Genomic DNA, 27,408 nt, shown 5'->3' with positions numbered 1-27,408 from the left:
GGTCCCCTCGGGGCGCGGCGTGGCCCCTTTAAGACGCGCCCGGTCACATGACCGCGCCCGGCACGTGGCCCCGCTGCCAATATGGCCGCGCCCACCCGGCTGTGCCGCTGCCTCTTCCCGCTGCTGTTGGGAATGGGAATGGTGACGGCCACCGGCACCCCCGGCACCCCCGGCACCGGGGACTGCGGCTGCAGCGCCGGCCGGGCCCCCGGGGACGGGCGGGAGGCGGCGGCGCGGCGCTACTCGGCGGCGGCGGGCAGCGGGGGGAGCGCCGGGCGGGGGCCGGTGAGCGGCGGGACCGGGCCGGGCCGGGCCGAGGGGGGGACCCCGGCGGGGCAGAGCCTCCTCCGGGATAACGGAGCAGCCCGGGAACTGCTGTGGGAGAGCTTAAATGAAATCACAGGCGGGTGGGCCGAACCCAGAACTGGGCTTGGGCGCGGGTGCTGCTTCTGGCCCATCTCGCTCTTACCTCGCGGAGAGAACAGGAAAACACGAGCGGCTTCCTCTCCAGCTGGCTCGGCTGAAATGCTGGGAAGCTGCATCAGCTTGGAAAAAGCTGTGTCCTACAGGCAGTGCGGGAGCTCGCTGGGTGAAAGGTGAACTCTGGTACTGCAGGCTGCCCTCTGCAAACCGGGCAATGTTTAAAGAGTGTGGAGTGAATAATCCCCCTGTGCTCGGGATCCGTGTCGCCGATGGGTATTTTGTGTGACAAACCTGAGCAGTTCACTCTGGGTCTGGAGGATAAAAAAAAATTCCTTTTTATGCAGCTGGCAGCTCCAGCAGTAGGTAATGAAAGTTAATTACTGCTGGATTAAGTTATGCTCATAACATAACTTGATGATGCTTAGCTAGAAAACGTCTTTACTAGCAGAGAAAAATTGGCCTCTGTATCACCCACAAACAGCTTTTAGAACAGCTTTTAGAACAGGTTTTAGAACTGGGGAGCCAGCTAGAGTTTATTTTGCACGTGGTTTTAGCCCAATGAGCTCTGAGCCTGGCTGGGAATCCCTTCAGGGAGTTGTGTCAGCTACCGAGGGTTGAAGAGAGATTGGAAGGGAGGAAGTAGAGCAACTTTACACTATATTGTCATTTCCTAAGTCCTAAAAAATGTAAGCAAGTTTATCCTGAAGCCTTTTGATGGAGTCAGTTTCAGAGTATCTGTAAGAGCTCAGATTCTTCTCAGTGGTGAAAGTTTTGGGGACACAGCCAGCTTCAGATGTGGGTAGGCCAAAGGAGAAGATGTTTGTAGCATTGGGCAGCTGCAGGCTGTGTGAATTTTGAGAGATCCAAGCAGGAGAGAGCTACAGTGGAGAATAAACACTGAAGTGGGATGAGTAAGGTGGTGCCAAATACTCACTCCAGCTGCCCTGAAGAACCAGGAGAGGTGCTGGGGAATGCTGTGAGCTCGTTTACTGCTCCTTTGCTACCCTGGCAGTGGTGTAACTGCAGAAATACCAGCAAAGTGTAACACAGGAAACAGAACATTTCTCCTCATGAGAGCACCAGCATCACCCAGACTTCATGTAAAAGCCTGCAAATGGGGATTTGCAATTTCAAATTGTTGAAATTGCAGTTTCCAATTTCAGTTCTATTTCCTGTTTCCCCAACTGGGCTGGCCAAAATGCTCTTTCAAAAACACCTGCAAGGATGAGGTGCAGGAGGAGTAAAACCAGCGTGGGGCTTCTCAGTCCTTCGTTCTCCCAACCTTCTGGGTGGTGTTTGCTGTGCAGATGGTGCTGATTCCGGGAGGGGTGTTCACCATGGGCACCCACAAGCCTGAAATCCAGCAGGATGGAGAGGGGCCTGCCAGGAGAGTGCACATTGACAGCTTCTACATGGACCAGTACGAGGTCAGCAACCAGGACTTTGAGAGATTTGTGAATTCCACGGGCTACATCACTGAGGTGAGGCACCAGGGCACCCAGGCTCCCGAGAAAACCCCAGCTGAAAACCCAGGCTTCTCTTTCTGAAGGATGTCACAGTACTTGTTTGGGATCTGCATACTCCAATATTTCTGATGGAAGTGGTGGGGAGAAGGAACTGTCTGGCCTTGCCGTCCTGGGCTGAAAGAGCATTCAGGTGTTGCTGTGTTTAGTGATTTGTCACCTTTGTGATCTCGTGACTGGGTGATGCCAGCAGCTCTCTGCAGGGGTTTTTGGGGTGGTTTGCTTGGGGTTTTTTTACATTTGGGTCCTGGACCAATCAGGTTAGATTTTCCTTGTTTTAGAGAAACCTGGATTTAACAAACTGAGATGGCCAAGGGCTTCGCAGGCTGGCTCAGCTCCTTGCTGGTGACACAGAGCCCTGTGCCTAAGGAGGAGACAATAGCAGCTGCAGCGATAATTGTGTGCGGCTTCCTGGGAACAATGGACTAAGAATATGTTAAGGCTCTTCCCAGGAAGGATCCGCCTGTGCCTGAGGCTCAGATCCCTCCTGACAGGTGACTGTTCCTAGCAACTTTGACAAAACCCTGACAGCCCTTTTAGGCAAATGAAAGCCTCGCTAAGGAACAGGTCTCAGAGGAGGCACTTTGCTGAATTCACTTGATGAACTGGTTCTCATTTGGAAGGCAGGATCCTCTGGTTGGATGAAAAGCTTCTTTTGTCTGCTATTTCTGTTTCTTAGCTCGATAATTATGAAAAAAAAAAAAAAGTGGTTTAACTATTTTGGGTTGGAACACAGCTTGGTTGTTGCAAAGAGCTGCTGGGATGAGCACGTGTGGGGTGAGGTTAAATGTGGAATCGCAGAATGCCCTCAGCTGGAAGGGACCACAAGGATCATCCAGTGCAACCCCTGGCTCTGCACAGCCACCCCCACAATCCCACCCTGCGCCTGAGAGTGTTCCCCAAATGTTCCTGGAGCTCTGGCAGGTAGAACTGCATCATGTGGGGTCTGTTTCAGACTTCATGGCTCAGCTGGTGCAGTTGAGTACTCCACTTACACCTCCTCCCTTTTTTTTTTCCTCTTGATATAAAGTACTGTGATTGAAATGATTTGTATTTTTTATTCTTTTGGATTTATATAATGCTAGATATAATAATTGAGTTACTTTTAACTCTTTATTGTTGCAGCTGCACTTTAAAACATGGTACTAGTGATGATGGAGCAGTAAGTGACAGGGCTCAAATCTTTTATTGTGGTTCCCAAAGGAAAAATAAGAGAAATGAAACGTGTTATTCCATATTAAATTGATGACTGTAGCATTTGAAAGCAGTTGGGACAATCAGAACTGCATTTTTAATTAATAAAAAATATGTAGAAGAATTAATAAAAAAATGCAGAAGCTCAGTGAGCTGCCATCTGCCCAGTGGCTGCTGAACAAAAACAACGTCCAGAATAAAAATCCCTTCTTTTCTGTTCCAAAACAGCTTCCTTGAAAGAGAACTCAAATTCACAATTAGAATTTGTATGATCAAAGGTTGGACTTGATGGTCTCTGTGGTTTTTTCCCCACCTTAATGATTCTCTGAATTTTCTTATCCTTGATAAAGCAAAGCTGTAAATGTTGAGTGTGTTTCTAAGAATAGCATTCCTTTGATGACATAATGGTTGAATCTTTTGTTCTTCCCATAGGCAGAGAAATTTGGTGACTCCTTTGTGTTTGAGGGGATGCTGAGTGAAGCAGTGAAGGCTGACATCCACCAGGCAGTGAGTAACACAGCAGGGGGAAACTCCCTGAGCAATCCCTGGGCTCTGTTGGTAATCACAGCAGCAAAAAGGAAACTCTGTGATGTCCCCAAAGCCAGGGGCAAAAATGGGGATTGTGGAGAGGGTTAGGCCTGGATTCATGGACTGAAGTGGGGTCGATTTGCAATCTATTCTCTGTCCTTTCTCTTTAAAAAAACAATTAAAAACATCAATTCCTGATTAGCAAAAGTTGGTATCAGCCCATTGTTGTCTCTTTTTGCCCCCTACCTGAGAAGTTCAGGCTGAGTCTGTAAGATTCCTTATGTTGTGAATGGCTGAAGATTTTGATGTTTCCTCCTTTTCTACAGAAGATCCTGTGTTCATTTGCTGCTTTTCCAGCTCCCCTCATCCCCATCCCCAGTGATCCTGGGAGGGGCAGTGCTGACTGCTCTGGAGCTGATCCCGTTTTCCCTTTGGCTGGAAGTGAATACTGCTTTAAAAAGAAAGAAAATTCTGTAGTAGATCTTCCCTGCCCTCCCTCCCCTCTTTTTCTGTTGTGAATGTGTTGCTGAGCCTTCCTCAGGCTTCATTTACCTCCTCCTCAACAGGTCAGGTCCCCTTTGCAGCTCTTGGCAGATAAGCAAATTGTGTCCTGTCATCTCCTGGATGAGTTGATCTGCTCTGAGCACAGGTTTGGACAAAATCACCTCCTGAGGTCCCCTCCTGTCAGAATTCCCTCATCTCTGATGGGGCACAGCTTGATTTTTGTTTCTAAGGGGCAGCCTGAGAAAAAGGAAGCCCTGTGTGAGTGTGTGCTGTGAGGGACTGGCAAAGAATGTGGGATTTGGGTTCTTCCTGCCAGGGAAGGAAGATTACAAGTGCAGTTTGTAATCTTTTAATTCAGGTCTAACATTTGTGCACTGGGAGAGATAAGGCTAGATTGCAGTTCCCACCACCAGCATAACTGATGCTAAATCCATCCATGGATTTGTTCTGCCTTCATAAAATAATAAAAAAATACAAATAAAAAAATGAATGGCTGATCCCATCTTCCCAGCACTCAGTATTGGAGAAATTCCTTTTCCCGTGTAGTTCTGTGATGCAGAAATCCCTAAATCAGGTTCTCTTTTTTAAAACAAACAAACAAACCCCAAGAATGCTGCTGTAAGCTCAGCCTTGGCAATTTTATAAACACAGAGTGTTGGGAGCTGCTTTCCTGGGGGTGTCAGCCAAATTTCCAAGTGTTGGCTGCAGTGCTCACAGGACAAGTGTTATGCCAGAGGCCTGGAATGGAGCCCAAACTGGTCTTATTTGGCTGCTGCTTCATGAAGGTTTTTTGGAGTTGTTAAAAGTAAACTTGCTGTTAAAAGTCACCTTCTTCAATCATAACTATCAGATGAAAAACAGAAATAAGATATAAATATTGGTGTGTTACTGGCACTGAAAATCCCTCCAAGCAACCAATGGGAGAAAGGATTGTGGTTTTCCTTTGCCTCGGTGGCTCAGGAGTGTTTTGACAAGGATTTTCTGCAGCTGAAGCACAGGGATGTGAAATGCAAATGTGAATACAGGGGAAGAACATCAGGAATGTAATTTTTTTAAGCAGTATTACATATGCAGTGAAATAACTGGGGAAAGGTGAAAGGTACCAAACTAAATAATTTATAAATGATGGGCTGTGTGTGTCTGTTGGGGTTTTTTGCTCTGTTTGGCCACTTTGTCCTCTCCAGTTTTTAAAGCAGATTTCTCAGAGCCTCAAAGCCAAGGGCTGAGGGCAGAGCTGGGGCTGGTGGCAGCTGCTGCAGGAGTGCCCCAGCTGAGCACGTAGGGTGATTGTTGGAGCTCTGGGTGTGCCTTTCCTGGAGGTGAGGTGGGCTCCCAGATAGCCACTGACAGGGATGTGGGCTGGCCTCAGCCTCTGGAAGGGAAGCAGTAAAAAGGGGTGTAGCAGCCAGTGATGGAATTGTTGCAGATTTCTGGGAACTCAAGTTTTAGTTTTGACGTCCCAGTTTGTGGTGGTCACGTGGCAGAGAGGGAGGGTTTAGTGCTGTGCCAGATGAGAGCTCCTCCAAATGGAAAAGGATTTTGTAGGATGAGGGTGGAAGGTCCTTTGAAGCTGAAATTATTTGTGTGGCTTAAAACATTACTAGAGTTTCACATCTTAAATTCTTCACTTGCAGAAAGTGAAGGAGAGGAGAAGGGGAGAGCTTAAAGCCCCTGCCAGAGCCTAAAGGGGCTCCAGAAAAGATGGAGGAGGGCTTTGGAAAGGGCCTGGAGGGACAGGACACAGGGAATGGCTTCCCACTGCCTGAGGACAGAGTTAGATGGAATATTGGGCAGGAATTGTTCCCTGTGAGGATGTGAGGCCCTGGCACAGGTGCCCAGAGCAGCTGGGGCTGCCCCTGGATCCCTGGCAGTGCCCAAGGCCAGGCTGGACATTGGGGCTGGAGCACCTGGGACAGTGGGAGGTGTCCCTGCCATGGCAGGGGGGCACTGGGTGGGATTTAAGGTCCCTTCCAACCCAAATAATTCTGTAATTCCATTTGATTCTGAGGGGATTTGAGAGCTCTTGCCAATCCCTGCAGGAGTTTTCCTTGCTGTCCAGGTTCTGTGGAAAAGGGAACCAGGATGGCACAACAGGAGAGCAGCCCGTCTTTGCTGACTGGAGAGTAGTGGGGACATTGTTATTCTTGGCTCATGGAAGGCAGAAAAATTAATTTTTGCTTCAAGGCCAGATAAATTCTGCACTGAAGAGGCTGTGAGCATACAAATGTATGTGCTGCCTTTGTTGTAAGGGTATGGAATTTTGGGTCTGGAATGCAATGGAATTGGCTCACTGGCAGCTCAAGCAAACACACAGTTCTGCCCAATCCAGAACTATGGGATTTCATCCCTGTTTGTATGGAAATCTCTGCAGTGGCCTGGAGCTGTGCAATGTGCCTGTTTCATAACAACCCCAAACTGAAACATTCTGCATTTCAGCTGAACATCTCCAAGTGCTGCTGAGAGGAGCCCTGGTTGCAGGTAGGACAGCAGTGCCAGTGTGGGCAGGGTGAGCTGTTCCTCACAGCCCCCAGTGCTTCAGCTCCTCCCTGCCAGGAGCTGCTGAACTGCTCATCTGTGGGTTTTTGTGCTCTACTCCCACTGCTGGGATAAAGAAGGATGTGCGGGAATTCTCCCTGGGAATTGCCAGGAATATTAGCCCGTGTTTATCAGAGCTGCAGCGTTAAGGCAGGCTGTGGTTTGTGCCTCAGGCTGGGGAGAAATCTGTGCACATCTCGTTTCCTTCCAGCTCATGTGCACTTGGTTATTGGAAAAAAATGACCAACTGGAGTGCAGATTTAGATGTTGGCTGGAAATGAGACTTCCAGAGGTGTCTGCCTTCACCAGGAATATCAGTTCCTCAAAAGAAGCTTCTTCTGATTCCAAAACTTGCACTTAATGAATCTGACTGGATTTTAGCAGCACATATTTGTGGTTATTTTTCTTGGAGGATTGACAAGGCTGTGGAGTTTTACACTGTCTGAACTGAAGTTCAATGACCTTTCCTTATGCAAAAAAAAAAAGGTCCCTTCATAAAAGTGCTTGTTTCCAATCAAGTCTGAAATATTTTTTGTAGCTGATGACTTACAAAGTAAAATTAAATGTATTTTAAAGCTGCTGCCTTTCCTTGGTGTGCAGTTTCAAACTGCTGTAAAACACTGGATTTTAAGGCAGATAATCTCAATATTCAATATTAAACAAACCCCCTTGTTGCTTCCGTTTCTGAGCTTATGAGGGAGGTCATTAACGTTAGAACATAAGAGTGAGAACAGATTCTTCTGTAATTAGAGCTTTGGGGGAGCTGGGACTTTTAATTGATGGAATAAATAGCATGGGAATTGCAGGAGCTGACAAAATCAGGTATTCACAGAATCCCAGGCTGGCTGGGCTTGGAAGGGACCTCTGGAGATCCAGCCCCTGATACAGGTGTGGGTTACCTGCTGGACAAATCCTCTGCTAATTGTGAGTTTGGGTCTGTGTGTGACAGAAGTTCCCAGTCCTGGCTCAGTTCTTGTCCATAATTACAGCAGGTTTGTTCTCTGCAGGGACAAAGAAGTGGAACCATTGCACAGTAATTATTTTTATTTCTTAAACTTCTCACCCTACTAAAAATGTTCCATTTTCCATCTGCCTCTTTCTTTGATAGTTCATTAATCAGTGCTCAAGGTTTAGGATCTGGCTTAGAGGAGGGAAAACTGTCAGAGATTTATGTGTATCTGCGTTACATGGATAAAATAAAACCACGTCCAAAAATTACCTTCTTTATTGAATAACAAGCTTTTTCTCTCATCCTACCAATGCTAGCAAGATCCTTTTGCATATTAAAGTTGTATAGAGCTTAACACCATCTGATTCAAACAAGTGGTAACCTATTAACTCAGCTTCTGTACTGGAGTGGTTTTTTAAGAACCCACCACTTATTAAATGATTCTAAAAGTGGTTTCCAGACTTGGGCTACTTTTCACTCAAAATCTCTTTTCACACTTAATTCTGAAGTTCTTACTCTGCAGTCACTTGTTTTTTTCCCAGCTGTTTATCCTGAGATGGTGTAAGGTGGCTTTGCTACATTAAAATAGCATTAGAATGCTGTAGCACAAAAAAAGATGATGTTTGGTGCCTTATGTCTGGACAGCAGCATGAATTTGTCATCCTTTTGTGGGCCTGACTTAAGGTTCAAATGTACAGCTGTGTTATTTCAGAGGATTTGCTACTTGATGGAAATGTTGGAGTCTGAGCCATGATGAGCTACTCTGTTGAGTTTTTTTGGTAATTTTTTGAATACATAAATCTGATTTGAATTTGAGATTTGATCCTCAAATGAGGGTTGTTTTTCTCAAACATGGCCTGTGTCATATTAGTGGAAGACTAATAAATGTTTTTATGGCTGTGAGCTGGGTGGCTTTGGGGTGGTTTTTAGGAGCATTCCCCTACTGCAGTAACAGCAACAGAGTAATGCTGACACTTGGTGATGTTCCCCACTCCAATTTTTTTTTCCTCCATACATTTAGGGAGGAATTTTCCTCAAGGTAATTATGAAGTAGTTTAAAAATCTTGTAATGGAGCAATTAAAGTTAGGCTGTCCCAGCCTACTTGGAAAGGAGAATGGAATAGTTGGAAGGAGAGTTTTCTGCAGGCTGTTAGTGGGAGTTCAGGCTTCAGCTCTGCAAATTGCTCCGCCCCAGCGCAGAGCTCGTGGGTCGGAATTAATTGTTCGAGCTCTTCCCAGGGTTATCACACTGGGCTCTCTTTTCACAGCACACTGAGTCTGTGAGAAGCAGAACAGTGAGTTCTTAAGGTTTAATCCTGGAGGGGAGAGCTGGATAATCCCTGTTTCCAGGTGGATCAGACCAAAACAAGGCTTTATGCCTCGGCGTTGCTCTGGGAAGCGTTTCCCTGTGTGCGAGGTTGTAAGGATCGCAGGGCAGGTGTGGGACAGGTGACATGCTGCAAGAATTAACCAGAAGGAAGGGGATTGTCCCCTGGTTTAAGATCTATTCAGCAGCTTCTGCTGCTATTTTGACAGCAGGAATCTGTTGCCAGTGCACAGAACGTGTTTCGGAGGGAAGCAGAACGTGAAGTGTTATGAAAGTAACTAAGCTCATTATTGGCAAGGGAGGACTTGGCTGTATTAACTGTGATGTTGTAATATCTGTCTAATTAGCTCTTCTCCTAATTAGATTTAGAGCAATTAAAAGCTTTAAATACTTGTGAGAAGTTCTGTGAGAGAACTGTAGATTTCAGGTAGGAGATTTCTGGAAGGAGCAGCTCGGGGTGTGCTCTGGAGCCAGGGGCTGCCTTAACTGAGTCTCCAGGTAATTCTTGCAGGCTCTCCATGCTCTCTCCCTGTTTTCCCTGTCCCACACTGGATGTCTGAGTGCTCTGGGTGCTCTGCAGGGCCATTTGGTGCTCAGCTCAGAAGAGCCACAACCTGGAGCTGTGCACACGCAGTGCTTTCCTGTGGAGAGACATTTTTCTTGGGTTAAAATAAACCAGCCTGATTGAAAGCATCTGCTTTTTCTTTTGCATCACAAAAATGTTTTCCAAAATTAAAGTCGCCTAAAGTGTAAATCTTTGCAGTCTCCTGCAGAGATGTTTTTATCCAAAACCCAGCAGTTTAATTTACACAAATATGTTGTGCTTAGAAACTGTCGAAATCTTCCTCGTGATTTTTCAGATTTTAGCTTTAGCAAACGGTTCTGCTGCTCTTTTATTTTCCTTAAATAGCTGTAAAATGCTAATTTTAGATTTCTGTCCTATTTTCAGTGTAGTTTAAAGGTCAAACCTCAATATGGGCAAGGAATTGGTTAAATCAGACTGGTTTTAAACCCCTTGACTGTTGTATCAGTTTAGCAGCTCCCTCACTCTGAAGCTTTAGTGCTGTGAGAGTTGAGCAGGGTGTCTGCAGGAAGCTCTCATTTTGGGGTTTGAAGAGCTGTAATTCCCTGTGAGAGATCAGCTATTTCTCATGCTTTTTGCCAAGGGCATTGGCAGTGCTTGGGGTGAGAATGTCCTTAGTTAGACACTGAGCCAGAAGGGGGCTTGGCATTGTTGATCTGTGTGTGCTGGGGAGGTCAGAGAGGGTCTGTAAAACCTGTCATGGCCTGGGGGTGCCAGCCAGGGGGACAGCAGAGGACAGGATGCCTGGGTCACCAGCAGCCTGCTGGGAGCATCGTTGTTTCTTTGGGGCTTAGCCCTCAGCTGTTCCCTTTGGAAGGGAGGCGTCCACAGCCTGTGTGTGAGCAGCTTCCCAGCCTGCAGGATTCCTGCAGCCTCCTCAGGCACTTCACAGCCCTTCCCAGGGCTCCCAGAAGCTGTGGGCTCTGCAGCTTTAGTCCAGGATTGCTGCTGATTTACAGGGAGATTTTGGATACCCTGATGTGCTGAGAGGGGAAGAGGGAAAGATTGTCAGGGGAATGTCAGAGCACAGCCTGATGAAGTGCTCTAAACCCTGGATAATGTCTGTTTGGGCACTTCTGCTGATTTTTCCTACAGAAATATCCAACTGAGGGATTTCATGTGTAGCTTGGACCAGAGTTTTCTCAGCAATTTATGTGTGACACAGATAATCTTTTCTCCCACACACATGCAATTTCATGTTCTGTTGAAGGATGCAGCTTTCCCCTAGAAGCTGCTGTTAAAATTGTTTGACCAGACTGATTCTGGGTCTCCTCAATACCAGCTTGCAGTGACTTTTTGGACTTTGCTCTGAAGGTTTGGTGAGTTAGAGGGTAACACTCTTTGTAACTTCTGTGAATAACACTTGACAAAGTTGGTCTAGGACTAACCAGCCTCTGGTTTGTTTACCTCCTAAAGCATTCCAGGCTTATTTCCTTGGATTTTTGTTCTTTATAGACATTATCTCTGTAATAGGAGTATTTTGGAATCTGCTGGAATAAACCCACTGTTGATGGGTGGCATAAATGTTCCTTTTTTTGCCTCAGTGAAGGCCTCATTATAAAAATAAGTATTTCTAAGTGAACATGAATCACAACAGAGCAGTTAAGCATGACCTCCTGTACTTTTTAGAGGAAATCCTCAAAATATGCCTTCCAGGAAAAACTGCTGGTGTTGAAGCACCAAATTTGGGATTTCTGGTTTGAGAGAGCTGCTCAATGTCTGCACTGCTACAGAGGATTTTGGCTGTGTGATGTTTCCCAGCAAACCAGCTGGGGGAGAAAAGAAAAAAAAAAAGAGAGAGGCTTCATGCTTCACTTCCCTTGTGTGGTTCTTCTGTCTCCACCTTCTGGAAGCTGAGAGCAAATAATTTAAAATCAGCTTAGTGGGTTAATGACCTGGAAGGCGAATGTGTCGCAAGATGTGTGTTTGACCCCAGCCAAAGGGCACCGTCAGGGGGCTGTTTCAGTCATCTCAAAACAGAGTCCAGAGAGCAAATAATTAGGGTGAAAATGCTCTTTAGGCCAAAATTGTAATTTTTCTTTCCTCTCTGCAGATTGTATCAGACTGAAGTGAGCCAGGAGGTGAAATCCACACAGGCACAGGCTGGTTTGGGTTGGAAGGGTTCTGGTGGTTTTTCAGAAGATCCCTCAGCTGGGAATTTAAGTTTCCTTCCCTGCTGCTCTTGTCCTTTTTCAGGTGGCAGCTGCTCCCTGGTGGCTGCCTGTGAAAGGAGCCAGCTGGAAGCACCCTGAGGGCCCTGACTCCAGCATCTCCAGCAGGTGAGCCATGAGCACCCATTCCACCACAAAACCCAGCTGCTGGCTATCCCTGTGGCTCCCACCACCGTGGGGCTGCAGGAAAGGGCTTTTATTTGTCACCTCTTTGCTGCTGCTTCTGGGAGTGTTTTCCCACCTTCTGAGGTGTTGCCTGCAGCGTTCCCTGGCCATGGTCAGCGATGTGGGGCACAAAGGTCTGGCAGGACCCTGCTGATGGAGCCTCAGTGCTCGCTGTTCACGTTTGTGAGACACAGCAGATCTCCCAAGGCTCAGAAACTCCAGTGCAAACTGGGTTTGGAGAGGAGGAATAAATCCTCACTGTGTGCACACTCCAGGAGTCTGGGTAGTGTGAACTCTTGCACGTGGGATTTGGAAACCTCTTTCTCTGGCAACAGAGGATTGAAGAGTTTTGTGCTTTTTTTACTGTATTCAGACTCTATGAAAAATCAGTTGTGACTGTATTGAACCTCTGAATGCTTTGGAAAACTCTGCTTTTCCTTACAGTTAGTGCCACGCTTTGCCTGCACTGAAACTCACTGATCCTTGTCTTCATGTAATTGCTTTCTGTTCTGAAGTGGGATGAATTTTAGGCCTAGAAAATCAAATTACTGTCTTCATTTAGAACTTCTAACATTGCAACTGCTCCTCTCACTAGGCAGGTGTCAATGAAGTTGGCACTTCATCAACTAGTGAAAGTTTCTAACAGCATTTTGAAATCAAATCAGACTCTCTAGCCTAGATCTAGTAGGTTTTTGAGTCCTCTAAGGACAGGACTTCGTTAGTGCACCATCATCTGATGGCTGAAGCACTCAGTAACGAGTTGTCTGCTCTCCAAGGGCAAGGAAAGAATTATCTGAGGCAAAAATAGAGATAATAGCTGGAGGCGTTGTTAGGGGGAGCCTGGAATTGAGGTCAGAGCCAGCAGCCAGGAGCTGGAAACCTGCCATGAAATTCTGGGCTTGTGCAAGGGTGGTGCAAACCTGGCCTGGCACAGCTGCTGGGTGCCTGCCACGTGGAGGTGCCCCATGGATTAACAGGGATACGTTGGATTCCTAAATGGGGCAGGAAAGAGAAGTTTATAGGAAGTTCCTCTCTCTCCTGGACCCTCAGCTCTGGAAGCATCTTGGTCTATTGGAGGCTTGGATGGGGAGGATCCTTCTGCAAGGATGCCTGGGCACTTTTTCTGTCTTTCTGGAAAAAGAGACAAGGATTTTAATGCCAGGAACCAAACCCCAATAAAGATGGGAGCTCTTGTGTAAACTGTGGACTGCTTAAAGCACCCAAGGAAAATCACTTCCCAGCTAAATTTCTGCAGTTCGCTTTGCTGGACTGGATGCTGCAAAAGCTGATGTTGGTAAGACTCTTCCTCATGTCACTTCTCCTTCAAAACTGCACAGCTGACAGCAAGGACTTGACCCAGAGCAGAAGCGCCACAGGGGAGTGAAGAACAATCACCATTAGATTGCAATGTGCATTTTCCTGTTGAGAATCCTGGCTTCTAGCTGAGGTGGCCCATGCCAGGTTGGTCTAACAGTGGTGATCCTGCAGGTTTTCAGTTTCCTTTGGGTCTGCAAGCACCCAGGTTCCCCCAGAGGGCAGGGTGTGGACAGGTCTCTGCTGCCTCCTGGGTGCTGCACCTGTAAATATCTCTAACTGAACCATAAATATCTTTAAGTCTGCAGCTGGATGTAGGAACATGATGAGACAAACAGAAGTTAATTGTTTTTCTCTTCCTTGTTCCCCTCTGATGGCTGCATTTCCCTTCTAGCATTTTGCTGCCTTGCCTTAAGCAGCTCCTTTCCTGTAAGGGTCACCTGGTGTCTGCTCCAGCTGTAACTCCTGTGTGTCCCTGCCTGGGTGTCACATTGTGCTGTGCAGCCCTGAGTGTGCCTGGTGCCCTGAGGAGCCTGTCCTGTTGGTTTTGTTTCCAGAATGGACCATCCAGTCCTTCATGTGTCCTGGAATGATGCCATGGCCTTCTGCAGCTGGGCAGGGAAGCGCTTACCGACGGAGGCTGAGTGGGAATACAGCTGTCGAGGGGGCCTTGAGAACAGGTACCTGTCCCAGGGCTGTCCCTGACCAAGGCTGCACTGGGGTTTGTGAGATGAGGAGGAGTTGAGGGGTTTCTTACCCTCAGAACTGCTCTGCAGCCAGGCTGGGGGAGCTGGGGGTGCTCACCTGGAGAGGAGAAGGCTTCAGGGAGAGCTCAGAGCCCCTGAAAGGGCTCCAGAAGAGCTGGAGAGGGACTGGGGACAAGGGATGGAGGGACAGGACACAGGGAATGGCTTTAAACTTGAGGAGAGGAGGTTTAGATTATTAGGAAAAAGGTATTTATTGGAGTGTGGGCAGGCCCTGGCACAGATTCCCAGAGCAGCTGGGGCTGCCCCTGGATCCCTGGCAGTGCCCAAGGCCAGGCTGGACATTGGGAGCACCTGGGGCAGTGGGAGGTGTCCCTGCCATGGCTGGGGGGCACTGGGTGGGATTTAAGGTCCCTCCCAACCCAGACCAGTTTGGGATTCTGTATAACACTGACTTTTAATTAAAAGTGTTTGACAGCTGCTCTGTTTGTCTTTTCCCAGGCTTTTCCCCTGGGGCAACAAATTGCAGCCCAAAGGGCAACACTATGCCAATATCTGGCAGGGAGAATTCCCCACCAATAACACAGCAGAGGATGGCTACAAGGGGACTGCACCTGTAAGTGTGTCTCAAAGACAATCCAGCATGTGGAAATGATCTTAATCTTTCTAAAACTAAGGTCTGTTGTCAGCAGGATGAGCCATAGCTGTTTTCTATCTCTTTTCTCTTTCATTATAGATTTTAAATTACATTAAATTTCACTGCAGGCTTGAGCATTATCAAGGGACTCTTGTACAAGCTAATTGAAAAGTAAAGATTACTTTGATTTTAACTTCTAGTTCCTCTCAAACTGACCTCTTTTCCCCCTTCCCAGACAGTTTGTAGTCAGAAGCTGAAATACTTTCTGCCTGCACTTCTGGCCTTGCAGTTTCGTGAACTCAAAAATCACACAATAGTTTAAAAGAAACTAATCTTCCCTTTTGGGGAAAGGATGAGCCTGTCTAGTATAACAACCAGAGTGGAATTTTAAAGGCAATCAAGAATGTGAATGAATTATTTAATGGTAGTTAAGTAAGTCCAAAAGTTTCATCAGAAGAGGAGTCTGCACAGGCAGGAGTTGACAGCCACCCTGGCTTTTCCTTGGTGAGAGGTGAGGGAATCTGGGAATGGGGTCAAGTCAGTAATGCCAGGTGTGTCTGCTGGTCAAACAGTGCCTCTCTGGAGAGGGTCAGTCTCCAAAACCAGCAAGGAGATGCTGTGCCACGCTGGGACCTGGTGCTGAGGACACAGAGGTGCTCACAGCTTTCCATCCTGTTCCATTGAAATGCAGGATGTGGAAGCATTCCAGTTCTGCACTGCTGATCTCCTGCCTGCTTTTGGGGCTGCCCAAAGTGCACCTTCAGCAGCCTGGTGTGAGGATTCAAGCCCTGTTCTGTGTGCTCAGAGCTGTGCTTCCTGTCCTGTGCAGGTCTCTGCCTTTCCCCCCAACGCTTACGGCCTCTACAACATGGTGGGGAACGCCTGGGAGTGGACATCTGACTGGTGGGCTGTGCACCACTCCCCACAGGAGCTCCACAACCCTGTAAGTGTTTGCTTGGCTTTGTGTTGAGCACAGAATGCCCTCTGGGCCTGGGATCCCGTTCCTGTTCTGTGCTCCTGGCGTGGGCTGTGTCCTGGGGGAGCAGCAGAGCACAGCTCATCCACACTGCAATTACAGTGCTCTGGTGCAGTTTTTGTGGGGTTTGGTTAGTTGTCCACACCTGGTTAGCCAGTGAATACTTCCAAACTAGCCTCATATTACAGCAATCAAGAATTTATGGAATGACTTCTTTAAAGAAAAGAAGGTTTTTAATTCATTTATATTGCTAGAAGCTGTACTTATTTTCCCCATCCCAGGCAGAGAACAAACCATTGTGAGTTATCTTTCTGGCTTCTGGTAGCTTGTTTTAAACTAAACATGAGATAAAACTGAGGTTTAGGAGAAGTCACCAGGTTCTGAGAGGTGAACCTTTGCTTTCCTCTGTGGCAGGCAGATGGAGGGTCCTGCAGGGTGAGAGCTGTGGGGTCACTGATGCTCTGTCTCAGCAGATTCCAGTTCTGTGTTAGATCTGCTCCTCTCCCAGTCAGCCAGGATGAGCAAATCCTATGATTTGTGACAAGTAAGGCCACATAGAGTTTGTCACTCTAAACCCCACCAAATACAGTGGTTTTTATTTCCTTACAACGTCCAAAGCACTTGCAGGTTTATTTTTACTCCTGGTAATTACTTGTGAAGGCAAGACAATCAGTCATGAACCCCCCCAACAATCTGTGTGCAGAATTCCATCCATTCCTTGTAACCAATCCCCAGCATAGCCCAGCTCTCTCCAGTGCTAGAAAGCTGCTTTGAAGATTTTGGGTGTTAAACTAAATATGTTAAAAAACTTTGCCTGAGCTCTGACCCTCTGGAAGAATTCAGAGTCTTTTCAGCCCAGAGGACAGATCCTATATTTAGGTTATACTGCCTTGTGCTCTGCAGAGACTGGAGAGCTGAGCTCTGATAGATCTGGTGCTAATCAGTTCTAATGTCTCAGAAGATAACTGCAGCCTGGCTATTTTGGGACACCTTTTCACATGAGGAGATTCAGTTTCTTTACCCATTTAACCAGAAAAATCCTTTGGAATTCACTTTGAAGTGCTCTGCCTCAGACACTGGATTCTGACAATCAGTTTGTATCTGAAAACCCCCTGAAAGCCTCATTGTTAACACCTAGCTTTTAAATACTTTCTGAAGCGTCTGTGTTTTAAACTTCAGCAACTCCTGGAGGTTAACAGAGAACAAAATTCACAAGAGAGTTGTTCCCCACTATCACCTTAATCCAGCAGGGAAGCAAAGCTGCAGCTTTGGCATCATCAACACAAAAATGTCTCAAATAGACATAATGGAGGTGCCTCCCTGCAGTCACAGAATCCCAGAAGGGTTTGGGCTGGAAGGACCTTAAAGCAGGGCAGGGGCAGCCAAAACTTCTCTGGGCACCCTGTGCCAGAGCCTCCCCACCCTCAGAGGGAAGAATTTCCTCCCTAAAAATGTAACTGATCCTTTAGCAGAGAGAGCCAAGTGTGTGTGTGAGGTCAGTCAAACCACAGTCCCTTTAGGGCTTATTTTGTGGTGATTTCTGGCTCTGATTGTTTTGATTGAGCTGCAGTTCTCTGTTTGAAAACTGATTTCTCTCAACACAGAGTAACCATATGGCTGTGCACTGAAAATCACCATGCACCATCAGAAAACATTTGTTTGATGTAATGAAAGAAATAGAACTTTTTTTCATTAACAAAAAAAAAAAAAAACCAAAAAGCTTTCTGCTTTTTTTTTTTTTTTACTAACTTTTAGAAGAACAATCCTACTTTTATAAGCTTTGGTAATGGAATGCACAAGCACTTATGTAATCAGACTGGAATATGGCTGTTGCAGTATTGTAGTATGGAACAACCTTGCTAATTTACAGTAAACTCTGGGGTTTAAATCCAGGATCAAAGTCTGGACAGCTCTGGCCCTTTGCAGCAAGCAGCCAACGTCCTTCCCCTCCAGTACCAGCTGGTGCACTTCTCCAGGTCAGGCCATCAAACAATGGTGCTTGATAGAACAGAGATCTGCTTGTTTTAATCAAATGTGGCCTTAATTGCTGGGCTGTGATTAGCTTTATTGAGGGGAAGCACAGCCAAGGCAGTTTACTTCATCTCTAAAGTGAGATATATGCACAAGAAAATATTAACACTGCAAATGCTGGTGCTATCTATTGGTTTTCTCATTTTCTGACATCTTTGCCAGTTGTTTTATGATAAACTCTTTACCTTCAGTGATTTTAAATAAGAGAATGATGTTTTTTAATAGAATAGATTAATGGAGGACACCACAGCAGATTTCTGCAGGTGCTGAAGTGTTTCAGGGCTGTAATCCTCCTTCAGAGGATGTGGGGGTCAATTTAAGTTGTTTTTTTTTTTGTTACTAGATAACCTTTGAGGCTCAATTTTTGCCTGGTGGAAGAGATTTGTAGTTAATAAAAAGATGCACTTATGAGCCTTTGGTTCACCCACTGCTCAGTACAGGTCAGCCCTTTGTAACTGCTGACACATGATAGATTTAGGACTTTCTAACCCCAACCAAAAAAGTTCCTCTTGGTTTATAAAAGTGTCTTTGGAGCCAGTAGCACAGATTGCTGCTCAGCATTGCACATTTAGGGGAAATCCTGCTCCACAGCCCCATTGTTCTGCTTTGTCTTGTTCCCATGGAACTTTTTTTAGGTCAGTTTTCTCCTGGCTTCCCTTAAAATGAGATTACCAGGCTGGGTGATGACTGTGCTGGTTAGAGGCTTATCTCAGAGCAGGGACTGTGCATCCACGTGCAGGTGTTGTGAGGACAATTTCCAGAGGCCTGGGAGTGGGAGCAGGGCTGTGGAAGGAGCGGATGCTGCCCCAGGGTGTGGCTTTCCTTCAGTAGTTGTGTGCCATTAAATGCAGTGATAGGCCAAATTCTTTTTCACAATTTGGGCAATAAACATGGAGCTGCTGCAGTTTGTGTGGTGAGCTTTCACACAAAGCAGTCAAACTCAGGGGGTGCAGGCAGGAGCTTCTGGAGTACCAACATCAACACTCAAGGTTTTCTGACAGTCTCTGGGATTTATGTCCAGTTGCAAACCTCTTCTGGGGTAGATTCTTCTAGAACATCACCCTGGTAATTCAGACCTGGGTGGGAGGCAACCCCTTGAGACAGGGTAGGAGAGTGGGATCTGTGCCAGGTGTGACCAGACTGGTCACTGAGGAAAGCTGGAGCTGCTTTCCATCCTGGTAAAATCCCCTTTAGGAACCTGCCTGTTGCCAGGCACCATCAGTGGGCAGCAACTGGAATGTGAAATATTTGCAGCAGTGGGGAGGGAGCACAGTTACTGTCACCTGCAAATCCTGTAGGGCAGAATGATTCCAAGCTGTCTGGAATATTTATGGTTGCTCCTTCTCCATCTCCCTGCTCCCTGTAATGAGCAGTTATTCCCTGAGTACTGACCAGTGTCCTCCCCTCCCCAGAAAGGGCCGTCCTCGGGCACGGACAGAGTGAAGAAGGGTGGATCCTACATGTGCCATAAGGTAACGTGCTGTTTTCATGTTCCTCTTCCCTCTGAAAGCACTTGACCATGAAATGATCCTCTGACAGAGTTTCCTGGATGCTTGTCAAAGGGTTTCATGGAATTTATGAAGAGCAACACCTGATGTTCCTAAGGATCTCTTTTTGCTTAGCTTGGAATTAAAACAAGTAAGTTTTTTTAATCAGTATGGGTTTTAGATGCAGAACTTAAAGCTGATGTGAGCTTCTAATGCTGTTTTCATGATAAAGCTTGAGTGAAACTTGTCAGAGTAGAAAGCATGGATGTGACTTTATTTTTTAAGTTTTAGAATGGCTTTTGATGTGGAAAGGATATGGAGCTCTGAGAAACCCAGTCTAGTGAAAGGTGTTCCTGCCCAGGGCAGGGGGATGGGACTGGATAAGCTTTAAGCCCTTCAATCCCAAATCCTGTTATAATTCCATGGTTCTGTGATATCAGGTGTTTGCAGAGCTGGCTGGGAGATGAAGTGTTTCAGCTGAGTTGATGCCATATCTGAAAATCCTTCAGAACAGCCAGGATGTCACCACAGAGCCGTGGCTGTTCATGACACAAAATTGTGTTTTAACTCTGCTCGTGCAGTGCTTGAAACCCCTCATTGTAGAGCTCCTGTTTCTGAAAGCTGCCCTGCTCTTCTTCCCTTGCAAAGCCTGTGGCTGGCAAATCACTCTCATAATTAGATTTTCTACAGCGAGATCCCATTTTCTACACTGATTTTCTTCTTGGGTGAAATCAATGTCAGATGTTAATTAGCAGTTTTGATTAAATTAACACTGGAATAGGCTCTTCAGTGATGAATAACATGACCCATTTTGAAGGTTTGTGAAGATTCTAGCCTGCCCTAGTCTTTTTTTGTAGGTGATGAAACTAGGCTGTGTATTGAGACAAAACCCACTGACTACTGTTAGTACAAGGGCTCTTTATTAGGTGCCTGATGTCTGCACAGACTGATCTTTGTGTGCTGATGCTCTTCTCCCTCTCAGAGCTGACAGAGTCTGAAGTTGCACCTTTTTCCATCCCATACCAAAAGTCTGACATCTCGTTCAGGGAAATGTTTCCAGGCAGGTGCCAGTACCTGTCCATTCCAGTGGGGCTTTAGCACATGGATACCCAGCTCTGAGGGGAAGCTGAATGGTTGTTCTGGCTTTTTCCCAGAGCAGGAAGGATTATTGGCTGATACTTTAGCAGACACTTTGCCATTTTTGTGTCAGCTGCTGTGTGTGTAGGATCCCCTCATCTCTAACGCAGCGATTCCCATCCGTATCACTTCACTGATCTGTCCCACAGCGAAGGCAACGTTTTGCTGTATTAATCTAACTAATTAATCCGTTCATCTAACAAGCTGTTGCCTGAGGAACCCCAGCTGTGCTAAGAAGTTCCCTTTCTGTGTTGCTGTGCAGTCCTACTGCTACAGGTACCGCTGTGCAGCTCGGAGCCAGAACACCCCCGACAGCTCCGCGTCCAACCTGGGCTTCCGCTGCGCCGCCGCCGCCCCGGGGCCGCGCTGACACGGCCACGCGCCCGGGGACAGCAAGGGCTGTGCACCCCAGGGAGAAGAAACGTCAGCTGCATCCCTTGGTGATGACACACAACGGGAAAACCTTGCTTGAAGTTCCTGCTGAGGGAAGAAAAACCAGCACGACTCAGTGGTGCTTGGAGAACCTTCGTGTTCATGAGCAGCTCCTGACCGGAGTGTTTTGGATTCAACTGGAACCAAACTGAGCAGAAACATGCCAATCGTGTTTTCAAAGATTACTTAATCCCTGTATTACTCAGGCTGGAAAAGAGCTCCAGAATTATTGAGTCCGACCCTTGACTGATCACCACCTGGTCAACTACGAGTTCCTCCTTAGACAAGATCTTTATTAATCAGTTTTATTTATGTAGAGCTTCTACACTTAAATGCAATAAGCAAAGACTTTGTAAACATCTAGACAGTTTTAAAAGAAATTCTAGGCAGTTAGGAAATTCTAGGCAGCTTTGAGAGAGAATGAAGGAGTCAAGAATGAGGGCTGGGAGATGACAGCTCTCCCCACAGGCAGCTCGCCCTTTGTTACATTCCACTTGCAGTGAAAATCATGTCCAGAAATGGGCTTCTTCTGAGGAGATACTTGCTGCTCTTTAGGAAGTGCCTTCTGCAGCTGAGGGTGATGATCCTCAGGCTGATTATGATTAGAAATCTTGTACATATTTGAATAAAATATCAAGCATTTGTTTATGCCAAAGACTTTTATTGAAGGAAAAACACTATTTCCTCTGAATTTCTTGGACGCAGTGTAGGCTTATTTTAGGGACTTGGAAAATGCAAAAGTGGCCTCATTAGAAACTGAAGCTAATGAATGATTCCACTTGAATAAAAGTCATGGAAGTGACGGTAGATGGAACTATGAGCCCTAAGACCTAATAGGATAAATTTCTAAACTGTTTTGTTGAAAATAAAATTCCTCACTGAAAAGGAGAGGAATTTTAGCAAGAAGAGGAATGGGAGTAATTGAAAGCAGCCTCATTTGGGGATCGGAATGTAACAGTGGACTAACAAAAGCCTTGGCACTGCTGCTGGTCCTTGCCAGCTGTAGAAAACTGGGTTTGGCTTTAATGCAAATCCATCACCTGCCAGCTCCTTCTGCACTGGTTTCACGTTGAAAAGATGACACAGGAGAATGCCTGCAGAGCCCTTCACCAAACAGCAGCCTCCAGTGGGCTCCAGGTAAGCCCAGCAAGCAGAAAAACCTGTTCCAGGACACAGCATGACATGGCACAATATTGAGATATTGGTAATTAATACTGCACTCAGAGGAGAAAGGAGGAGGGGGGATCAGAGGAAGCTCTGAGCCTTTTGAGCTGTTTGATTGGATTCGTTGTGGTAGAGCACACTGAGCTGTGAGGGGCAGGCTGGGGCTCTGAAACTGAAAGGAGCCTGAAGGGGAAAGTGAACAGAAATTCAGCAGATACAACAAAGGGTCTATTTCTTTTCTAGTTTCTTGACAGGGAATTTTTTTAGTAGGATTTTGGTCCACTGTCCCAGGCAGCTGCAGTGCCAAGGTATGGTGGAGTATTATTCATGTGCTGTATGGAAAAAGGCCATTAACAACTGTCAGGACAGTTTAGAACTCAATTAACAATTATTTTGTTTTTGCAAGGCTTTCAGAGTGGCTGTTTTGAGCAGTCCCACACTGTTCCAGTTCTGTGCTGGGAAGTTTGCTCTAAGGAGATAAATTGGGATCAGGTCACTGGCCAGGAGCTGCAGCACTGAGGGGTCAGATTGCAGGGACAGAGGGCTCAGGTGTGCTCCTGCTGGAAGGCTGTGATCAAGGACCAGATATTGCTAAAGGTGGTTGGATTTCTTTTTAATCTGCACTTCCTTAGCTACTCAAAATCGTGCCAAGTGCATACTCATAACAGGAAGGTAACAAACGATGCTGTCATCCTGAAAACGAGGAGTGCAGATGCTTTAATACTAATCTTGAAACTTCTCAGGAGGGACAGAGGAAGTGGATTGGATCATCTGCTCCAGCCCTGTGGTCCCAAAGTGGCTGGTGTGATGCCTTTCCAGGGAGAAAACCAGATAAAACTCTCCTCTATGCAAGAGACCTTGCAGGCCAGGCTGTGCTCTGGAATCCTGTGCATTCCAAGGTATGGGATCCAGGGAGCTTCCCTCCTGTAACAGCAGGAACCCTAAGAGGCAAGGAGTGAAGTTAATGTCCACTCAGCCTGGAAACTACTTCTGACAAGCAGCTGAAATGCTTTGTAAGGTTTCTGCACTGACAGAAATGAGACTTAATGATTAACTCTAAGAGAAATCACGTGGTAATGTTTATCTTAACATAACCCCACAGCCGTGTGTAAACCCCAACAGCAGCAGAAAGGCACTTAAATGGGAGAGGTTAAACCTGCATCTTATCGAGGAAGCAAGGGTAAACACCAAGTAGGGTTTTGTTTAGCAAATAACAAAATGTCCCTTATCCCTGGTCACAATCAGGATAATCAGAGAGGTTTGGGTTGGAAGGGACCTTAAAGCTCATCTTGTTCCAACCCCTCTCCCCAGAGCAGGGGACCTTCGATTTGTTCAGAGCTGCATCCTTGAATTATTCTGATCATATTTGAATAGGAAAGTAAATCTCCCAATGAATATTGAAATATTGAGAATCATTGCTGCTCTTTGAGAGTAGACAGGATTACAGAGAGCTCCCAGTTTTTAGCTGTTTGCCTGGATTCCTTGTGGAAGAGCACCCCGAGTTGGGAGTGACAGCTCAGTCCTTCAGTGGCACCAATCTTTCAGATCCAAATCTGTAATTTAAAAATGAAGTTACTGATCACCTTTAGAACAGCTGATCCCCATGAGATGTACTCCCTTGTGTGTGTTATGTCAAAGGGTATGGAAACAGCTAAAGATCAAACTGTCCAGAGCAAATAACCAAGGGTTTGTGCTGCTGCTGGCACAGTGTGACACGAATAAACCACTGCATTGCAGTTTATCCATCTTAAAGATCAAAACCAGCCGCTGTGAAGCTGCCTTAATTTAATATTTGCAGAAAGGAAGTGAAGGAATGTGCAGTTACAGAATGTGCCCATCTGGCAGTGCATCCCTGGTGGAAGGAGGTGTTCAGAAAAACCCTGCATAGCTGCTGGAGCAGGACAGGGATGATGCAAAGAAAGTGACGTGCTGGGAAAGGCCAGGCCTTGCTTAATGCTGCCTGGCCCTGGAGTAGTGAAAACATAGATCAGTTAGGAGCTGAAAGAAGCCTTGTGCATCCATCAGCTGTTCAGCACAAAACCACAACTCTGCTGTTGTTCAGATGCACTTCTGTATTTCTGCTTTCAGTCAGCTGTCAGCATCATCCTGCTTCACGCAGCAGCGGCTGGATTGGCTTCCTGAGCATGTACTGACGGTGCTGGGGATGTGCTGCTTGTTGTGACTGCAGAGATCTGATGGGAGCAGCCTCGAGGCTGAGGTGATTAAAAAGATGGGAGGTTGTGCTCCTCAGAAACTGCTGTCCTGCACCACTTCAACAAAGCTAAATGGGAGTGAAACAGCCAGTCTGTCACAGCTGCTTTGGGCATGCAGCTACACGGGACATACCAAGTAGTAAAGCTACTCTTTGCTTTTATGTCAATAATTAATAGTTACTGTGCTTTGGGGAACAACAAAAAAATACAGCAAGTAGTTTAAAAACAATAATTTAATGGATTTTAAGAAGCTTAATGCCTTTCTTGCAAGGGTCAAGGTTCATGGTGTCATTTTCTTGTGCCACTGCCAGTAACTTTACTTGCTGTTATCACATGTCCTGTCCATGCAAAAGTGTTAAAGGTATTAATTCTTTCTGAAGGGTTCAAACTGAGAGAGCTGCTTTAACATACAGCAAGCTGTCAGAGGAAAACCAGATAAAACCACCAGGCCTCATTTAGTCACTGATTTTGGAACATCTCAAAGCTCCAATAATCCCATGTACTGTCCACCTTGGAAAGGGTTTTGCAGAAAATTAATTCTCGAGACATTGTCTCTTTGCTGCTCCTCACACCTCACGTCCTTCCTTGTTGGAACAGAACGAGTTTGATGTAACTCTTTGCTAGAGAAAATAGTGGTTTTTAGGTGTGTTTAAGGCTGAAAGGCTATGGAGAACTCGGAGGTGTGGAGAAGAGGGAGCTGTCCCAAGGTAAGAAGGAAGCACACGTGCGGGAACCACAGTAGCAAGGCTTTCTCAGGCTGTTCTCTTCCTCCGGAGGTTTGTGCTCTCTGCTAGCTCTTGGTGAATTATGAAATCTTCCAGAGTAATCATATGAAAGTTCCTCTCCAGCAGAAATATCAGCAGCTGCAAAAAGTGCCAGTTTGGGCACCATGGAGTCAACTCTCACGGGCACCATGAACAGGTTGGGTTCACAGGAGTGGTTCAGAAACCTGCCCACGTTGCCGATGCGGGTGGGATCCACGAAGGTCTCCATGACGCGCCCGTCGTGCAGGTGCTCCCTCACTGCTATGATGTAGTTTGGCTCCTCTGGAGTCTGGGCCTGGATTCTCCTCTGGGCCTCAGCAAAGCCCAGCACCTCCCCAGCATACTCACACACGAACCTGCCCCTGGGGACGGGCTCCAGCGTGCGCACTCCCCAGCCCTTCCTCGGCGTGCGGAACACCTGCAGCCGCAGCTGCAGCCCCCGCTGCACCAGCCTGTTCTGGCAGCTCTCCCCACAGCAGCACAGGCTGTTGCACTCAAACACGGGCCTGGAGAAGGGCTGCTCCTGCTGCTCGAGCAGCCTGAGGCCCAGGCTGCTGTAGTTGTGCCCTCGGCGCAGGCAGGGGCACTGGGGCAGCGCGCAGGAGCTGCTGCGGCACGAGCAGCCAGGGAAGGTGACTTCAGTGGGGTCCAGCTCTCCGTCTGCTCCGGCCACGCTGTCGGGGCTGTACTGCAGACAGAGAACAGCAGTCAGAGCCCTGGCACCAGCACTGATTGAAAACAGGATTTAAAAAAGTCTGTGACTGTAAATGACCGATCCCAGAACTCAAATCACGAACGCTTCGCTTTTCAGTAAACCTCCAACATTTGTCTGAAATGTTTTAAACATTACAAATCAGGTATTCCATACAGACCAAAAACCGAGTGATAGTCTTGTGAGTGCCTGAGTTTCTCAAAATAGTCCCCTGGCCACAAAAAATGCTTAGCAGAAAAAAATCAGTTAGATCTACCCTACTATATGTGATTTTCATTTATAGAGATAACAAAGATATTTATTTATGGATGTATTTATTTGCAAAATTATCAAGTTAAGGTAATTCTCCCCACACTTGAAAATGCTCAGTAAATTATTTCTAAGGTTAATCTACAGCTCTTCTAAGCCACACAAATTTCAAATACATAATTATATTAAAAATTAAGATACTTTCAATTTGTCTCTCCAACTTGTTGCATTCACACTTCCTCCTAATTCTGGTAGAAAATCAGGTTCTCAAAATTACACTGATGCCCCCAGCAGGTGAATGGTTACAGAACCACGGAGTGCTGCAAAACAAAACCTGACAGAAACTGCTACATTTGGAAACCAAGAGCAAACGCCAGCCACGGGTGTATTATCACTCCCTTCTCAGCATTCGGCTTTATTTAGAAGCCTGGAGGACGTGCTATCACTAAATATTACATTTCACAGCAGCTTGTACCTGGCAAGTTCTGGGTGTTGTGAAAGATAACAGTGCATTTGCAAGTTTCTTTTTTTAATAAGCATCAGCTTCTCAGTCACTCGGCTTCACTGAAACCCAAATTTAATGTTCCTCAACCACCACCTTTCCCATTTCGGGAAAATACGAGCGCGTCACGCGATTCAGGGAGATTTGGGTCGACAGGGATCACACCTTAATTTTTTCCCCAATCTGGTTTTGTGAAGACTCTAATACCACTGAAGCAAATTCCTAGGCATCCCGGAGTGACAGGACAAGCAGGAACAGATACAAACTAAACGCCAGCAGCTTCAGATTAGATATTAGGGATAAATCCTTCCCTGTGAGGATGGGGAGGCCCGGGGTGCCCGGAGGAGCAGTGACTGCCGCATCGCTGGCGGTGTCCAAGGCCCGGCTGGCGGGGCCTGCAGAGGAAGGGGATGGCAGAGGAAGGTGTCCCTGTCCCGCTCTGGTCCCCGCTGTCCCCGCCCCGGTACCTGGAAGGCCGGCGGGGCCTCCCCGGGCGGCCACAGCTCCACGGCCACGGCCTCGCTGCCGCCGCTCAGCTCCGCCATGCCCGCGCCCCGCCCCCGCGCCAAGCCCCTGCTCCCATTGGCCGCGCGCGGCAGGCGCCGCTCGCTGATTGGGCGGGAGCAATGACTGACAGCGCCGCGAGCGGGCGGGCACTGTGTGGCGCGGTTCCGCCCTCAGCGGGGCGGGCACTGCGAGGGAGCCCCGCCCATAGCCCCGCCCCCCGCCCCGGTTCCGTTCCCGTCCCGCTCCGGCCCCGCTCCCGCTCCCGGCCCAGTCCCAGTCCCGCTCCCGGCCCGCTCCGGCCCCGCTCCGGTCCCGGCCCAGTCCCAGTCCCGCTCCGCTCCCGCCCGGCCCAGGGCTGCAGGTGTCCGTGCCGGGGTACGGGCGGTGCGCTGGGATCGGCTCCGGACGGCGCTGCCGCCGGTGCGATGCGTGTGAAGCGCTCGATCAATGATCAAGATTAATCGCAAAAAACCGACTTGTTTTAATTCCTCACGTGGCTGCCTGTCCTTGCTTGTTTTGAAGGTGTTCGGCTTTGCCTTTGTTTGTTTTTGGGTTTTTTTAACGAGTTAATGTGTGTGATGAGCGGATGGGACTCCGAGCCCTCCTGCAGGAGAGGCAGAGCCACACGCTCCTGCCCTGGGGATGGGAAAAGCCATGGCCATGGCTTTTGGCAGGAC

General features: G+C 47.2%; 2 protein-coding genes across 2 annotated transcripts; one reads left to right on the top strand and one right to left on the bottom strand.

Moving 5' to 3' along the window:
* Positions 1-81: 81 nt before the first annotated feature.
* SUMF1 (sulfatase modifying factor 1) lies at positions 82-21,262 on the top strand. The gene is made up of 9 exons (XM_005522223.3): positions 82-285; positions 1,731-1,904; positions 3,573-3,647; positions 11,763-11,845; positions 13,774-13,896; positions 14,422-14,536; positions 15,387-15,500; positions 18,977-19,036; positions 20,451-21,262. Exons 1-9 carry the CDS (start codon positions 82-84, stop codon positions 20,556-20,558), a joined length of 1,056 nt encoding a protein of 351 aa, XP_005522280.3. The 3' UTR covers positions 20,559-21,262.
* A 129-nt stretch (positions 21,263-21,391) lies between these two features.
* On the bottom strand, positions 21,392-26,788 carry LOC102105181 (histone-lysine N-methyltransferase SETMAR). Its single transcript, XM_014251550.2, has 2 exons — positions 26,692-26,788; positions 21,392-25,449 (listed from the first exon to the last, which is right to left on the bottom strand). Exons 1-2 carry the CDS (start codon positions 26,767-26,769, stop codon positions 24,661-24,663), a joined length of 867 nt encoding a protein of 288 aa, XP_014107025.2. The 5' UTR covers positions 26,770-26,788; the 3' UTR covers positions 21,392-24,660.
* Positions 26,789-27,408: the final 620 nt, after the last annotated feature.

This window comes from Pseudopodoces humilis, chromosome 13, assembly GCF_049639895.1.
Source record: "Pseudopodoces humilis isolate 2021_Gansu_Grassland_sample_001 chromosome 13, ASM4963989v1, whole genome shotgun sequence".
In the NCBI taxonomy this organism is placed as follows: Eukaryota; Metazoa; Chordata; class Aves; order Passeriformes; family Paridae; genus Pseudopodoces; species Pseudopodoces humilis.
This window is presented reverse-complemented; position numbering and strand designations above follow the sequence as displayed.

Excerpts from the sequence above, each read along its gene's own strand:
- SUMF1 (XM_005522223.3), top strand. The coding sequence starts at position 82 with ATGGCCGCGCCCACCCGGCTGTGCCGCTGCCTCTTCCCGCTGCTGTTG. Across the intron at positions 286-1,730 it reads GGAGCGCCGGGCGGGGGCCG|ATGGTGCTGATTCCGGGAGG; the intron begins GTGAGCGGCGGG and ends TTTGCTGTGCAG. Across the intron at positions 1,905-3,572 it reads CCACGGGCTACATCACTGAG|GCAGAGAAATTTGGTGACTC; the intron begins GTGAGGCACCAG and ends TTCTTCCCATAG.
- LOC102105181 (XM_014251550.2), bottom strand. The coding sequence starts at position 26,769 with ATGGCGGAGCTGAGCGGCGGCAGCGAGGCCGTGGCCGTGGAGCTGTGG. Across the intron at positions 25,450-26,691 it reads AGGCCCCGCCGGCCTTCCAG|TACAGCCCCGACAGCGTGGC; the intron begins GTACCGGGGCGG and ends CTCTGTCTGCAG.